At 38.9% G+C, this 16,703-nt stretch overlaps 1 protein-coding gene across 5 annotated transcripts in view; it reads right to left on the bottom strand.

Moving 5' to 3' along the window:
- Pot1 (protection of telomeres 1) overlaps nucleotides 1–16,703 on the bottom strand; it is a 120,401-nt gene that overhangs the window by 40,574 nt on the left and 63,124 nt on the right. For 3 of the 5 annotated variants that reach the window (XR_004944506.1, XR_004944505.1, XR_004944508.1), the window contains 4 exons: nucleotides 16,423–16,511; nucleotides 14,150–14,241; nucleotides 12,428–12,533; nucleotides 10,600–11,108 (listed from right to left, as the gene is read on the bottom strand). Coding sequence is in view for 1 of the 5 variants with exons in the window: in XM_036181501.1 (XP_036037394.1) it covers nucleotides 10,996–11,108; nucleotides 12,428–12,533; nucleotides 14,150–14,241; nucleotides 16,423–16,511 (400 nt within the window). In the remaining 4 variants the exon portion in view is untranslated. Of the gene's footprint in view, nucleotides 1–10,404; nucleotides 11,109–12,427; nucleotides 12,534–14,149; nucleotides 14,242–16,422; nucleotides 16,512–16,703 lie in introns of those variants that run through there. The other 2 variants (XM_036181501.1, XR_004944507.1) reach the window with 2 other exon arrangements.

The following is a 16,703-nucleotide window of genomic DNA, read 5'->3' as shown; positions in this document are numbered from 1 at the left end:
ACACCAATTACTGGGCATCAGCTGCAAAGACTCCTTGTTCACTCTGTATCATAATGGCATAGGGTTCAGATTTGAATGCTAATTTCTGGCTTTCAGGTAACTACTGGTTTAAAATCACTGGCAGTGCTAACACATGCTAGTGCTCTGATTTGAGGACAGGACTCTCTAATGTGGTAGGATCCTTTCATATTAGGGACATCAGAGACCACCTATTACATATCAACAATTTCTAAACTTTGGGTCCTGAGTAATAAACAGAGCTCAGTCCTGGCTTCTAAGGTGCCCATTTTCTGTTGGGAAAGGAAAACAAAATAAACAGGTAAATAAGTCAATGGTAAGTGCAAAGGAGAAAAATAAGGTGCAGGATGAGTAAATGTGAAAGGATAGGGTGAATGTTCTATCATCAGAATAGTGTGACAGTTACTTCAGTGCCAAAGATGTTGGGGAGTGCTGTGGGATGTCTTACTGTTTGCTGTGGGATGTCTTACTGTCTGCTGTGGGATGTCTTACTGTATGCTGTGAATATGTGTTGCTCTCATTCACTGATAGATAAAGTGGTTTGGCCAATGGTGAGGCAGAATACAGTTATGCGGTACATTAAAAGTGAACACTGAGACAAAGAAGAGTGGACTCAGGAGAGATGCCAGCTCACCAAGGGGCAACAAGACACCAGCAGACTGGTAATGCCGTGGCCACATGGCAACACACAGCCATACATAGATGAATAGGAATTAGTTGAGTTAAGCTATAAGAGCTAGCAAGCAAGAAGCCTGAGCCACAGGCCATACAGTTTCTAATTAATATAAGCCTCTGTATGTTTACTTGGGATGGACCAGATGCAGGACTGGGCAGAACACAGGAAAACTTACACCTACAGGGAAGTAAACCCTAGAAAATTAATTACCAAGTCCTTGGTGGAGATTTTGTTTGCCTGTGTGCTGAAGAAACAAAGGGCAGTGTTTGGATCAGAAAAGAGAATCGTGACAACAGAAGATACCAGAGGCACAGAAAGGGAAAAGGAGCACATTGGTTGGTAAAGGCCACTACAGTGTCACTATATGAGACTAGAAAACACAGACAACTGCTTTGCATTTTAACAACTCATCTTGGCTGCAGAGGGAGTCCTGGGAGGAAATGGTGGCAGCAGGAAGACCAGAAAAAGGCTCTGTGTACAGTCCAGGCAAGAGAAGACATCAGTGGAGCATGAGCAGCACAGGAGTAAGGGAAGGGTAAGTGCCAAATGAAAGAATACTGCTTCAACATTTTCCTAATGGATTGAACGTCAAATATAAAGAAAAAAATAGAGTGGCTAGACCTAATGGTTGTGAATTTGGAACTTAGTAGGTTTGTTGTAGATTAATTCCTCTCCCAGCAAATTCCCAGTTGGCATCTATGTGAAGCCTGTTAAACTTCTAACCAAAGAAACATCTTCATGGAGGTAAAAACTATAATGCATATTCCAAATGACAATAATTTATTTAAATTCATGTTCTTCCTGACATGAAGCATGGCATGCAAAGCATGCCAGCATCTAGACTCAGGGAGGAAAAAAGAGCCTGTCTCTTCAAGGTCATTCCTATCAGTAGAGAATAACTCTTCCAGTTTTAAAAACTTCCATGATTTTGACACAGTAACTTATTAATGCTTGTAATGGTAATAAAATATGCAGACCTTGTTCCATCTTCAAAAGTACTTTCTACTATTCTTATTAAGTTTCTGCACTTCAACTACTCTTGTTAAAACAAAACATTCTGCTACTTGTAGATTTGGATAATCTACATCACTAGTGTGACTAAAATAAAATTTGCATAACCTAATAATACATATATATAACTACAAATTTTATTCAGTAAGAGCAATATAACCTCCTCATGTGCACTCTTCCTGTATAAATTTTGTTGAACCCTATTAGCATTCCTTAGCATTGGTTGTGTAGTTTGCCCAGTCGTCTTTATATACTACATACAGTACATATTTTCTTGCCTGAGTTCCTTTCTTTATTTTTGAAACGTTCAGACCCAGTAGCAGAGACACCTTGAGCTTGTTGTGTACCTTGGACTGCCCTTGAACTGCTGGTCCTGCCCGCACTTCCCAAGTTCTGGGATTCCAGGACTGTGGCACCATGCCTGGACTCATTCTTGCTCTTTTCTAAAGGCGTGCTTCCACTTGTTTTTTCTCACAAACTGTGTCAAGTCATTTTCAGGTACATCCTGTGCGAGTAATAACTGAATATAAACTTATAAGCTGACCTTCAAATACCTATTTTGCACATTGTATTCTTTATCTTAACCTCCTTTATGCTTTGGTCATTGTGTAGAAATATGTACCAGTGATTTCAACATTTGAGGACAAATTTACCTTTGTAGAAACTTATCTAATAAGGGTTAAGCACATTGAGACTTCCTTTAAAAAATTAAGGTCTATCTAGAGTGAACTGTTTTCACTTGACTCCAATGGTTAATAATTTTGATTTTAAAAGATCTTACCTTGGAGCTTGAGGTGGTAAATGCCTATAATCCTAGTACTTGTGAGAAAAGCTTGGGTGTGAGAGCCTCATAAAAACCAACCAAAGTTTCATCTTCCCCACAGTGCTACAAGAGACTGGTATCAGCTACACGTGCATACCTTTATTAACTGTCACAGAAGCTTGGGACAGAAAATTACTTATGAAGCAGCTAACATTAGCAAAACACTAAGTTTTAAATTTGCCTTCTAAATGGAAGTTAAAAATCAGCTGAAAATAGAGTCTATGTAAAACCTATTGATTTTCCTCTGGGAATTCATTTGATTTCATAGAAAAGACAAGCTTTTATAAAACAAACAAAAAAAATTACAAATTTAGATGCCTGTAGAAACTGCAACAATATTTAAAGAAACATTTTTGCCACTAGATGATAGGGAGGTTAAGGTTTTTAACAGATACATGAGCCAAAAATTTGAAAATGATGTTAACAAGCAGATGAAATGTAAGAAAGCCACACATGATACAAACAGCTTTCTCTGGTGATTGTCAAGTAAACAACCATACAGCATGTGTAACAAATCAAGACAGAATAAAGTTCTCTATACAAATACTTCTACACACATTTTGTCTCTTCTTTTCTCCACGTGTGACTTTGTGATCCACATTTCAAGAACAAAACACAAGCAGCCTTTCATTAAAATGCTGCCACAGTCTAAAAGCAGTACAGTCTCCGACTGTCTAAAGAGCCGACAGTTTGAGATACTTTATCCTTACCTCTGTAATGGTAATGGAGGCTGGAGACTTTGCAACCATCAAATGCACATTTAACTGGAAGGGACATTTATCTCTTTGTAAGAAGAGCTCCACTTTGAAACTTTAACTCATCTCAAATTTCCTAAGAGTTCTAATCATAATACTACAGGGAAAAATAATACACAGCATTCCTGAACAACTTCCTGACCTCAGTATAGACATAACGTTATATACGAGTGCTCCTAAGTTCCCAGGACACAGAGGCAAAAGACAGATTGTTCCAACTAGATTTGACTAGTTGCTGAAATCCATATTTTTCTGATGGATGAGGCTAGATTATAAACAATCTAGAGATCCCAAGGCTGTAACAGCAGGGGGAACATATCCTTTATTTTCCCCCAAATGATATTCTAGGTCTTTGGGGGTGAGTCCTCAGTCTTAATCAAGCTTGAAATTCCTAGTGAGTAGCATACAGAAGGTGTCCTTCCCTCCATTAGTTCTCTGTCCCTGTGAGTCTGTCAAAGCATGAAAAGTATCTTCAGAGAACAGTGCCACAGCAGTTCTATTCAGTTTTCAGTGACTCTCCAAAGTACTCATCACCTAAAACCCTGTAGACTCTCAGTAAAGGATATGTAAAGGATATGACAAAATCAGGTCAGGATCTCTGGATTTATTTGTAGGGGAAACAAAAGACAGATTAAAATAATAATAATTAAAGAACATGATTAGCTACAAAGTTATAGGGTTAACAACACAGAAACAAGGACGTGTGTAGCATGAATTTTAAAAGGTCTTATTAATGAAAATAAACCTGGAGCAAGGTATTGGGGTGAACGCTGGAAGATCAGAGAAACAGAACAAGCCACAGCCACCTCACCTCTCACCAATTCCTCAGCTGATCCTGTTTCCTCAGACTGGAAGCTTCTGAGTCCTCATCCAAATGGAACTCAGCTAAACTGCTGCTCAAAAACCTAAAAGCTTAACCAGCTTTAGTTACTCGTCCTCACACCTTATATACCGTTCTGCTTTCTGCCATCATTTCCTGGGATTAAAGGCTCTTGTTACCATGCCTGGCTCTTTCCAGTGTGGCCTTGAACTCACAGAGATCCAGATGGATCTATGCCTCTGGAATGCTAGGATTAAAGGAGTGTGTGCCACCATTTTCTGACATCTATATCTAGTGGCTGTTCTGTTCTGACCCCAGATAAGTTTATCAGGGTACACAATATTTTGGGAAACAATATCACCACAGACATGCTCTTATAAAAATTCCAAATTAAGTAACAAGAAATAAGACATTTGGGAGAAACCACAACAGGCATCAAAGTAAAATAATCACAAAATTACCAACTAAAGGGACTTGGGTTGGGAAATTATAAGCAATGGGCTTCTTCCTCTCTGAACATAGACATGAGAAATAAGTCTACCATAGAAGGTGACAAAAGAAAAATTAGAGTACTGTATTTGCAACATAACTCTATTTCAAAAGATTACACACATGTTCTTAGGGAAAGAATTTGGAAAACTGTATAACAAACTAAAGTGATCTCCTCTGGGATAATAGCTAATTTGGTAGTAATTTCACTTATACTCTGTTTAAAGCTCTCAATGGTATATCTTCATTCTATTAACTATGGCTATGAGGATAAGATTTAGAATGTAGTTAGGAAATACACTGGTCTAGTAAAGTGGCAGAAAGAGATTCTTTTGTGTAAGATACATGATCTTATCAGCACCATGAATGTGGTTAGGTTCCTAGCACCAGGCATGATTTTCCTTCTATTTAGGGGGCTGTAAGTCCAATTAGAGGAGCTGTTGGTTACCAATGATAAGTGAGTACCACTAATGCAACTTTACAGGTATCTTACCATGCTATGGTGGTTCACAAATGTCACGAGTCTTCTCCCCGTAAAAATCACTTTGCCTGTGCTATTCAATATGGGTCAGATCATCATGGACAATGTTTTGTCTATGTTGCCAATTCTGATAACTATGATCACACTGCCTTTGATGATTCAATGCGCCACCAGACCCCTGCTATTTTGGGGCTCAATAAACCAATTTTTCAATTCATCTAACTGAGTGAGTATCGGTGTCTTCAACCTTGAGGTCTGGCACAAGGAACAACAAAACTCTTCAAATGTGGTGGTGCCCCCTCCCCATTTTGCAACTTATAGGGTTGTTGAACGGGCCTTCCCATTGTAGAGAGTCAGGTTTTACAAACAGTATATACTCTAGCATTGCAATTTCCTGCAACCCTAAAGTCCCTTCATTAAAACTAAGCCAAAGGATATCAGACATCTCAAACTCCTTTTCAGTAGGCCATCTTTTGGCAAATGCTTCAGTCAACCATCCAAACAAACATTTGACACCTTTTAAAATTGTGCAATCTTCCATATTAAATACAGAATCTCCATTCAGTGGGTCCATAACAATAAATTCAGCTTGATCCAGTTTTATGTTCCCTCCGCTATTATCTCACAGCATTAAAATCATTCTCACACATATTCCCCAGACTTCTGCTAGAATGAATTAGCAAACTCATTAAGTCCTTTAGCAGTGTAGTGCACTTCCTGGTGGAATATACTTTCTAACTCCCTTCTAGGAGCAACTATTATAGGTGTAGAAGCAACTATTGGTGGGCATGGAGGGACATCAATAGTGCCTTGCCTTGATTATCCTTCAGGGAAGGGCACTGTTGGTTTAGCAGATAATGAAGGATTAGTTTCCCCAGTTAAAGGCAGAAAAGGCAATATTTCAGGGGTGAGGGTGGGAGTACATCTTCTTCTGAGGGTGAGACAAACCCTTAAGAATCTGAGGGTTCAAAGATCTCCTAAGCCCATAGACTGGCAGGATAATAAAAATAGCCACCCTACCAAAAGCAATCTACATTCAATGCAATCCCCCCAAAATTCCAATGAAAGTCTTCACAGAATTTGAAAGGACAACTTTTACCTTCATATGGAAAACACACACACACACACACACACACACACACACACACACACACACACAAACAACAACAACAACAAAAAAACCCAAAAACACAGAACTAAAATAGTTTTGAATAATAAAAGAACTGTCGAAGGTATCACCATCCCAGATTTTAAGTTGTACTACAGAACTATAGTAATAAAAACAGTATGGTATTGTCATAAAACTGAAATGTTGACCAATGTAAATTGAAGACCCAGACTTGAGTCCAGAAACCTATGGAGACAATCGATTTTTGATAAATAATCCAAACAATAAACTGAGAAAAGGATGGCCTCTTCAACAAACGGTGCTGGTCAAACCGACGGCATGTAGAAGAACGCAAAGAAAACCAACATAAGACCTAAACATAAGCCAGATATACTAAATCTGACAGAAGAGAAAGTGGGGAATAGGCTTGAGCACATTCACACAAGAAAAGATTTTTCTACTCAAAACACCATTAGCACAGGCACTAAGACAAAATATTAACAAATTGGTCCTCAAGAAACAGAAAAGCTTCTGTAAAGGCAAGGAATATCAACATTTGGATAAAGCATCAGGTTACAGAATGGGAAAAGGCCTTTACCAATTGCACAACCAATAGAGGGTTAATATCTAAAATGTACAAAGAACTAAAAACAAAACTGAACAACAAGAAAACAAATACTGTTGCCCCCCACTACCCACCCCCGCAAGTGTACAGAACTAAACAAACTTCTCAAAAGGTAAAATACAAATGGCCAGAAACTTAAATGTTCAACAACCCAAGTTATCAGGGAAACGAAAATCAAAAGTACTTTGAGATTTCATCTTACATCAGTCAGATAGCCAAGATCAATAAAACAAATGTTGTTGGCTAGGATGTGGTATAAGGGGGACACTCACCCTTTGCTGGTGGGACTGCAAACTTGCACAGCCACTGTAAAAAATCAGTGTGTGGCTCTTCTGGTATCCAGGAATATACCTATCTCAAGATCCAGCTATACCACTCTGGGGCATATACCCAAAGAATGCTTCATACTACTACAGAGACACTTGCTCATCCATATTCATTGCTAGTCTATTCATAATAATCAGAAATTACAAAGAGCCTAGCTGTCCATTAACAGATAGATGGATAATAAAAATGTGGCACATTTACACAATGGAATATTATTCAGCCATTAAAAAAATCAAAATCACAAAATTTGCCAGTAAGTCAATGAAGCTATAAAAAAAAAATCATCCTGGCTGAGGTAACTCAGACCCCCAAACAGAAATATGGTTATGTATTTGTTTATATGTGGATGTTAGCTTGAGGCATTTGATAGGCATGCTATAATCTACATAACCACAGGTTAGGTATAGAGTAAGTGACTGGGGGAGGGGAGTCTCCCAGGGAAGGGGAATACATAGCTATGGAGAGACAGTGGGAAGATTGATATGGGAGGATAAAATAGGGAGGGGGAAGGAAGTATGAGGTAAGGGAGGGCATACTGGAAGGGATATCTAATACTAAGGGCCATGTGAGGGGTTATGAGGAAACCTACTGCAGTAGAAGCTTCATAGAATATATACATATATCATAGAAATCTAAGTGGAGTAATCAAATAATGGGGGAAATAATGCCCTAATTTGACATCTCTCATCATCAAATGAAAGCTACAGTGCCAGAAATGGGTTATATCTAATGATTTGTTGGTCAAAGGTGACCCATGGAAACCTCCAGACACCTCAGGTTATTGCCAAGACTATTGGTTGTTCTCCACAAAATGATGGTAAGCCCCTAGAGTAACCGATAACACATATATCTCATTGAACATGGGAAAGTCAAGCTGATGCAAAAATAGAGCCTTCATCTTTACTGACTAGCACTGAGTTATAATGGAATGAACTCTGCTACTAGATGAGGAAGGAAAACACCAAACCAGCTATAACCCCATGATCTACAACTGTGACCTGTTTCATGATACCCTGGTGTAATAATAGCACAAACATTGTGGGAAAACCAAACAATTTAATTGAATTTAAGGCCTATTCCGTGAGACAGAACCTATATATGCCTGAAACTTCTCAGTTGGCCAAGAACCAGATGCTATATCAGAGTGACTTATAGGCTGTAGGCCAGATAATCCAACAATGGCTGGCTGTGACTGGAGAGTCCAAGAATCCAGAAGTTGTTCAGTTCACAAGGCTGGATGTCTCAGCTGGGTCTCCAGTATATTCTGCCATACTAAAACAGTAGGCTCCAATGCCAGCGAAGGAAAGGACTTGCCGGCAAGGCAAGCACAAACAGGCAAAGAACAAAAGCTTCCTTCTTCCATGTCCCTGTACAGGCATCCAGCAAAAGGCATGGTCCAGATCTGGATTAAAGGTGTGTCTTCCTACCTCAAAGATCCAGATTAGAAGTGCATCTTCCCACTTCATAAATTAAGCAAAAACCCTTCATAAGTGTACCCTCTACTTCAGGGTTTTAGTTCCAGATGTAGTCAGGTTGACAATCTAGAATACCATCAGACCATATAGATCTGTGCCTCACTCAGTCATCATCAGAGAAGCTTCCTCTTGCAGTACACAGGAACTAACACAGACCCACACCTGTACAGTATGCGTAGAGGGAGGTATTTTGGAACACTTAGTCCTAAACCAAATTCATCTTTCTTGAAAATAGAATTTTCTCCCAAACAATACATCCTGACCACAGTTTTGCCTCCCTCCACTCCTCCCAGCTCATCCACCCCTCTGCACTTCTCCTCTCCCCCAGATCCACTTTCCTTCCATTTCCCCTCAGGAAAGAGCAGGCCTCTAAGGGACAACAATTGTAAGACAAGGCAAAAGCCCTCATACTGAGGATGGGCAAGGCAATCCAATATGAGGAAGAGTCCCAAGAGCAGGCCAAAGAGTCAAAAACACACCCACTCCCACTGTTAGGAGTCTCACAAAGACACCAAGCTAACAGCCATAACATATATAAGGAGGATCTGGTGTAGACCCATGCAGGCCCATGCTTGCTACTCCAGTCTCTGTGCGCCCATGATCCCTGCTTAGCTGATTCAGCGAGCAATATTCTGCTGGTGCCCTCCATCCGGACTCCTACAATCTTTCCACCCACTTCTACAGGGTTCCTGGAGTAGTGAGGAGAGACTGGATGGAGAATCTAATTTAGACTCTCTCTGTACATGTCTGGCTCTGGGTCTCGGTAACAGTTCTCAGCATTGAAAACCTCTCTGACGATGACTGGACAAGGCACTTATCTATGAGTACAATAGACTATTGTTAGGAATCACTTCTTTTGTTCCTTTTTGCCTGTCATATTTGGTTCTACCCTAGGTCTCTGAGCTCTCCAATCTCTGGTTCTGGCCTCCAGGCAGTGTCAGGCATGGGTTTCCTAAATAGAATTTTTTTCATCAAACCTCTCCCCTCAAGGCTCAGAGAACTATGCTGAAGAAGAGGTGGAAAAACTGTAAAAGCCGGGGGGATGGAAGACACTAAGGAAACAAGATCTTGTAGACACTCAGGACTGACATACACATGAACTCAGAGACTGTGACAGCATATACAAGGCCTATATAAATTCAAGTCAGAAAGAGTCCCAGCGTTTGGAGGAGCTGGACACAGGCCCCCACTAGTAACCAAGAAGCTAGCTTCAATTTGCCAAGGAAAAATTAGTTTTCTCCAATACACTCATTAGTTATATTAACCACACACTTAAGGACAGGCCCTGTGACCAGAAGTAAGTGGGCAATACAAAAAAAAAAAAAACTTCAAAGGTATTTTATAGATTTTTTTTTTGTCTCATATTGCTTTATTTGGAGCCCCATCCCCGCCTCTTTGGTCATATTGGCCTTTTGATTATATATTATGGTTTCTGATTTTGTATTTTAAGGATATTTTGTGTGTGTCTATGGGTGTGTGTAGTATGTATGTTTCTTGTGTTTTTCTTTTCTTTTTTTAAATTATGGCTTCTTTGTTTTGTTTATCTGTTTTCCAAAGAAAGAAAAAGAAAGTTCATAGAGTTGGGTGTGGGGAGTATCTGGGAGAAGTTAAAGAGGGGAAAATGTAATTAGACTATACTGTAAAATTTTTTTCCAGAAAAACATCCCATAAATTGATAAATGCTGTTGGATAAAAAGACAACCATTTAATTGAGTTAAGAACTCAATATTGGCAATATAGAAATATTTTATACAAGACTACTGAAAAGATAAAATACATATGACCCAGAAAAATCATAAATTTCAACAGTTTATTAGCTGGTATGGAATGGGATAACTTCCAGTTTACGGAGAGAAGTGGGAAGTCAGATATACTATTTGTTTTAAAGAGAAACATTTATCCTATAAGCAACATCAGCACCTAAACAAAACAAAACAAAATCCTGCCAGGTCTACTTAAAGGAACAGTCCTTTTGGCATAGTGAGACTCACTCAGAGAAGCACTTGTTCAATCGGAACTCAGCTAACCATATATTCGTACGTAGAGGCCCAAGACTTCTTTCAGCAGGGTCGGGTCGATAAGGGGATTCTTCTGTAGACAAATGAAATGTAGCCACCAGTGTTTTATAAACAGGAGCCAACAAAGCCTGGTCCTCAGAGATAGAGCCTCATATTGTACTTCCCTGGACACGCTGAGCAACCACCATTTTTAACATGTTCATAAGAAGGCATAAATAACAATAAAATGTTTTTCTGTACAAAAGAACTAAACTTAGTGAAAATGAGCACAACACTTTGACAACAGCAAAGTGTCTTCTGATAATCTCACAGAGTTGTAACTTTTTCTAAAATTATAAAATCCCACACAAACTGCACTGAATGGCAGCACTAGACGATGTCTTCTGCAACTGCAGTGTCAAAAATCTGGTAACAAATTCGCTGCTCTGTTCCGACGGTGACTGTGTAGGACTTGATGAGGCACTCCAGCCATGGGTATGCATCTACAGACCACAGGAAACATCATTTAACCATTAAAGCAAGCACATCACTGGTAATGCTGACCTAGCTGAATTTTTTTCCCAACCACAGATGAAAGTGATTGGGTCTATAGGACACCTGCCAGCAGATCTAGTCGATCACCTTGGCACATTTATCCCTCTTCCCATGTTGACTGTTTACAGGCCTCCCTGGCTTTTGCTTAAATGAACTGGAAAGAGATGGAACCTGAACTTGAGATCAGCCTAAGCTAAGCATCACATGGGACCTGCTCTGCAGGAAGCACCTACAGAACCCCGTCATACTGGCAGCACTGATACCATCTCCACACTTTGAGAGCAGGTCAGACTCATTTCTAACAGCAACAGAAGGCTCAGGATGGTTTGAACGGCATCTGGTACAACCCTCAAGCCAGCCAGCATAAAGCAAGGCACTTCTGCGCGTTGCTGGTGGAACTGTACATTGCAAAGTATTTTAAAAAATAACTTGGCTTTGTATATCAAAAGTCACCAGGCCCAGAGACTTTTTGTTTTGGAAATCTACCCATGGTCATTCCAATACCCAACACAAATTAAAACTGAAAGCAAACGTATCCAAATTAAACTTTTCTCCAGATGAGCAAGCATCCCTGTCTCTTGGGAACTGATGCTACAGCACAGACTGGCTGGCAGAACACACCCTCACCAGGAACATCTCTAACGGTCAGATCAGCAACAGATAAGCAGCAATGGGAAGGTTTGGCACTGAGAACAATTACTGGAAAAATACACTTCTTAATCTGCAGGTTCCAAGAGAAAAAAATCACTGCCCACAGAAGAACATGGTGCCAGCTATATAACTGGTATAGCTTCTGGGCAGGGGCACATTGACAAGCCAGTGTTGGTGCAGAAACAACCAGAGTTCATAAACTCTGAAAAGTAAAAACTGAAACTTCTGAAGTCCATTAACACTGAAAAGAAAACCCATCAATGAGTCCACCAAGACAAATGCAGTTTTATTTTTAGGACATGTTTCTTGTGGAAATTGCATCTTTTTGGTTTAATTACAGACTTAATGTCTGTATCCTGTATGTGTAAACTCAGAGTCAAATGTGCTGGGACCAAAACTGTTGTGCTTTAAAAGTGTATTTGTAAACATTTTAAAATTCCTTGATTTATATTTGTCTCAGCCACTATCTCATCAAAAGATGGAAACAGTTACCATTCACAATCTAGTAATTCACATGGATTCATGGTTTGCTTACTTTTATAATCTACAGATTAGAAACACTCCAGATGTTTTTCCCAAAGAAAGAAAAGGGAGGCATCTTTTGAATATTGCCTACCAAGTTTTATTCCTGGAGGACACATCATATTCATGATTGTTTCCAGACTTCTCTGAAGGTCATCATCAGTGAGGACTTCCGATGCTGGAATCTTGAAAAAGTTCTCCTAAAAATGATGATAAATAGAAGAAATATTCATCATTTGAAAAAGCTTCAACGTGGGGCTGGAAAGATGGCTCAGGGATTAAAAACACTGTCTGCTCTTGCAGAGGACCCAGGTCAGAGTCACAGCACATACAAAGAGCTCACAGCAGCATTCCTATTCCAGGGGATCTGATGTCCCTTCTGATTTCCATAGGGACCAGACACACAAGGTGAACAGACATACATGCAGGCAAAGCATCCATACAATAAAAACAAAGGTACAAAATTAAAAAAAAAAGACAAAGCTTCAAGCACACAATTTCATATCTACTTTGACATATTATCTGACATACATCTAAAGTGACATATTATATACATCAGTCTATTAAGGCTGTGGAATCCATAAACTGGAATACTGGTCTAAGCTAAAACCCAATTCACTGCTGGAATTGTAAAACAGCTTTGAGATGTACACACATACACAGTAAGATCAGGCAGCAAGGCTGAGGATACTTTTACACCCTGGAAAGTAAATCTATTAGGTATGAAAGGAGGTAACATTAAGAAAACATTTGATTTCTTCCTGTTCTACTCTAAGTTCCAGCAGAGATTTTTCTTGCTTTGCTAGCTATTCTGTCTTCAACACACAAGGCACACAGCAGCTTCCCAGTAAATGTTCATTTAGTAAGTGGTTGGGTGAACTGTGGAAACCAGAAGAAAAAAAAATCTCTTAACCTCAACTTGGATTGTCTTACAGTTTATGTAAGTAAAAATAAAAACAACCCCTCCCCCAAACACAAACCTTTTACCCCAACAAATGGCTGGTCTTCCTCTCAGTTTTTACAATTTCATGTCTATGAGAGCTAGTGTCTTGACTGTGCCTACTGGAACTGTGGGTTACTCTGGAACATCTAACAAGATCAACTGAGGTTGAAGAGTTTAGGACATGCAGCATTAGCCTGACTTCAGGAAGAGAGCCATCAGGCAAATGGGCAGTCAGTTATGAGAGACGATATACGTGAAGAAGTCACATCAGGGCCTAGGTTAAGCTTCAAGACTCCATTCACACTACAACGCACAGTGCAGGGAAAGCAACAGTCTCTGCTGAGAGGGAAGGAGACTGCAAATGACCAAAGCTAAGGGAGGCCTCAAGGACGAGTCAATGGACACTATTAGTGTCAGAAATGACAGCATTCTTCTGGGCTTCTCTACAGCTTACACAGCAATAGTTGTTTATCAAGTAACTTCATTTCCTTTAAGATGAAACCACACAGCTTACTAAGCAGGAAGATGACAAGAGTGTGGCTGGATATCTACTTTTTCATCTAGCTATGGAATTTCTGCATGGCAGGGAGAATTACTCCTCTGATTTTGATTCCCCAACTTTACAGTTTTAAAATACATGATTTGTAATAAAAAATCAAAAGCAAAAGACATATAATATTAGATTTATATGGCTATATTCTACTTATATACTTTAAGTTATTTTAAATCCTTTAAAGAGCAAAATACAGAGGAACTGAGTTTTAGGCTTCAAAAGTTCTCAGTAAGTTACACTGAAGTAAAACCAGGAAGTATGAATATATTAAAAAATTTAAATATAAATGTTTAAACATCTTTACTAGTTCTATTACTTACAGAATCCTTGAGGTAAGCGTCCAATACTCCTGTTCCATCATCCAGAGTGAAAGTCATAACAAACACATACTGTAGAGGCACAATGCCCAGAACTGGGAAGGGAAAGGAGCACATTATACAAGACAGTTAGATATTGTTATAAGGTAATGTTGAAAGTGTTTTATTCCAGCATGTAGCTGCAAATGACATTTACTAGGACTATTTAAAACAGAAAGAAAACATGTATATAGGAACTTCCTTCTCCAGTATCAATTTATTAAAGTCATGCAACAGATCACTGTATTTATACATGGCAAGACTCATGATGTAAGCAAATTAATCCTAATATTTGATAAAAAGTGCAAAAAGCAATTAATAAAATACAACATATTACATGCTAATCATAAGAAAAGTAAAACTAAAATTACAGAATGTTCTAAAAAGCAAGATACAGTTCAGTATTGTTAAAAGTTTATCGCTCTTTGTATTATGAGTATAGAGGATCCTTTATTTTCTTAAGAGATGTTATTTGGTTCAAAAAAAAAAACTCAGATTCTATAATTGGCTAGGATGAAAATGAATAAATAAGATATACCAAATCACTGAGAATTCACCATTAAGGTAAATCCTTTTTTCAGAAGTTGAAGACATTGCATAAATGTATGCACTGTTCTATTACCTTCCATCCATGTAGCCCATATCCCAGTAATTAATATTAATATTAATTAAGCAGGCAAAGTCAGAAGAATAAATTGGGCACACACAAAATTTTAGTATTCAAGAGCAGTAAGACAGGAACAGAAGCTAGGCAGTGGTGGCACACGCCTTTAATCCAAGAATTCAGAGACAGAGGCAGGGGGATCTCTGTGAATTCAAGGCCTGCCTGGTCTACAGTTGAGTTCCAGGACAGCCAGAACTATCACAAAGAGAAACGTGGTCTCGATCACCACCCCAAAATAAATAAATAACAAACAAATGAATGAACGAATGAACGAAAGAAAGAAAAAAGGAAGGAAGAAAAAAAAAAAGGCTTTAAAAGATCTCAAGGGGTTACATGAACTAAGACCAAGAAGGGTGAACTTAAAAACTATGCCGTGCAATACAAGATGGCACTACTCAGCCCAAAGTAACACGGGATCTCACTGGACTGCAAGGTATTACATAGTCAAATCACAAAGCTAGATTTAAGAAGAAAAAAAAGAAAAAAAAACACAAAACAAAAGACACACATACAGGTACACACACACACACACACACACACACACACACACACACACAATGTTTACATAACAAAATATCTATCTAGTAGAAAAAGGCTGGGTGATTAGTTTCATAAAAACAGTCTTTTTTACCCTATTCTGGTTGCCCAAACTTTAACAGCTGTCAATGTCTGTGAAGGGTAAACTGAGAAAAGACTGGCAACGTGGAATGCTTACTGAGAGAGACCAAGGAAGAAGAAATGAGGGCAAGTGACAAAGGAAGGGAGAGTACCAGCTGGAAATACAGATGCAATGCCGGCACAGTAGACACTGTCAAACAACCAAGTTCCTTTTACAGAAGAAGAAACGGACATACCCACTTAATAACGCCAGTAGACAGAAAAAACGTGGTTCATGAGAGTTGTACATAGCAGACTTGGCTTCAATATTAAGGACTATCTAAAAATTAGTAGAACAGTTTTAAGTCCATGCTTTACAATGCAAGCTGTGCCCTGCTCCTGGAAGCTGTAAACAAAGGCTAGGTGACAGTTATATGTGTAAGAGATTAAGACTCCTTTGTCCCGGCTACAGACTTGTGAGGAAAGCAACAGGCATCTCAATACCTTTTCCAATGCTAAGGTAAGAGTTATGGTCCCCCTAAAGGAATGGCACTATTAGGAGGTGTGGCTTTGTTGGAGAAAGTGTGTCACTGTGGGGGTGGGCTTTAAAGTCTCCTATGCTCAAGCTAATCCCAGTGAGACAGTGCACCTCCTGTTCCCTTCGGATCAAGATATAGTCAGTACCATGCTTGCCTCCTGCCATGCTCCCTGCCATGATGATAATGGACTTAACCTCTAAACTGTAAGCCACCTTAATTCAAGGTTTTGCTTTATAAGGGTTGCCATGGTCATGGTGTCTCTTCACAACAATAAAACCCTACCTAAGACACATTTTAAATATTTAATACTCATTTTTCAATACAATTATTATAAACATATTTCAATTTAGAAAAGCTAGGCTAGTTCTGTAAAAATATCCATAAATTAATAGAGAAGAAATTGGTAAAATGACAGAGACGACTGAATTTGAGCTAACCTTTTGCCACAGCGGAAGGAATCCATAGTCCTTTATTAAGAAGGGAATTTAGGTTTTGTATAGATTTCATTCTTGAACATTGTTTACATCTGAAATGAATAAGTGAAAAAAACAGTAAATACTTAACTATAATTAAACCACTTAATTATTACATACTGTTAAGTAGGGACAGTTTTTGAAAGTCAGTTATTAAACAGAAGGGCATAAAACTGCCTATATATACTGTAATGTGCTTGTTTCAAAAGAGATTTATGATTAACTTTCGACACAAAAGCAATAAA

Source organism: Onychomys torridus, chromosome 3 (assembly GCF_903995425.1).
Source record: "Onychomys torridus chromosome 3, mOncTor1.1, whole genome shotgun sequence".
Classification (NCBI taxonomy): Eukaryota; Metazoa; Chordata; class Mammalia; order Rodentia; family Cricetidae; genus Onychomys; species Onychomys torridus.
This window is presented reverse-complemented; position numbering and strand designations above follow the sequence as displayed.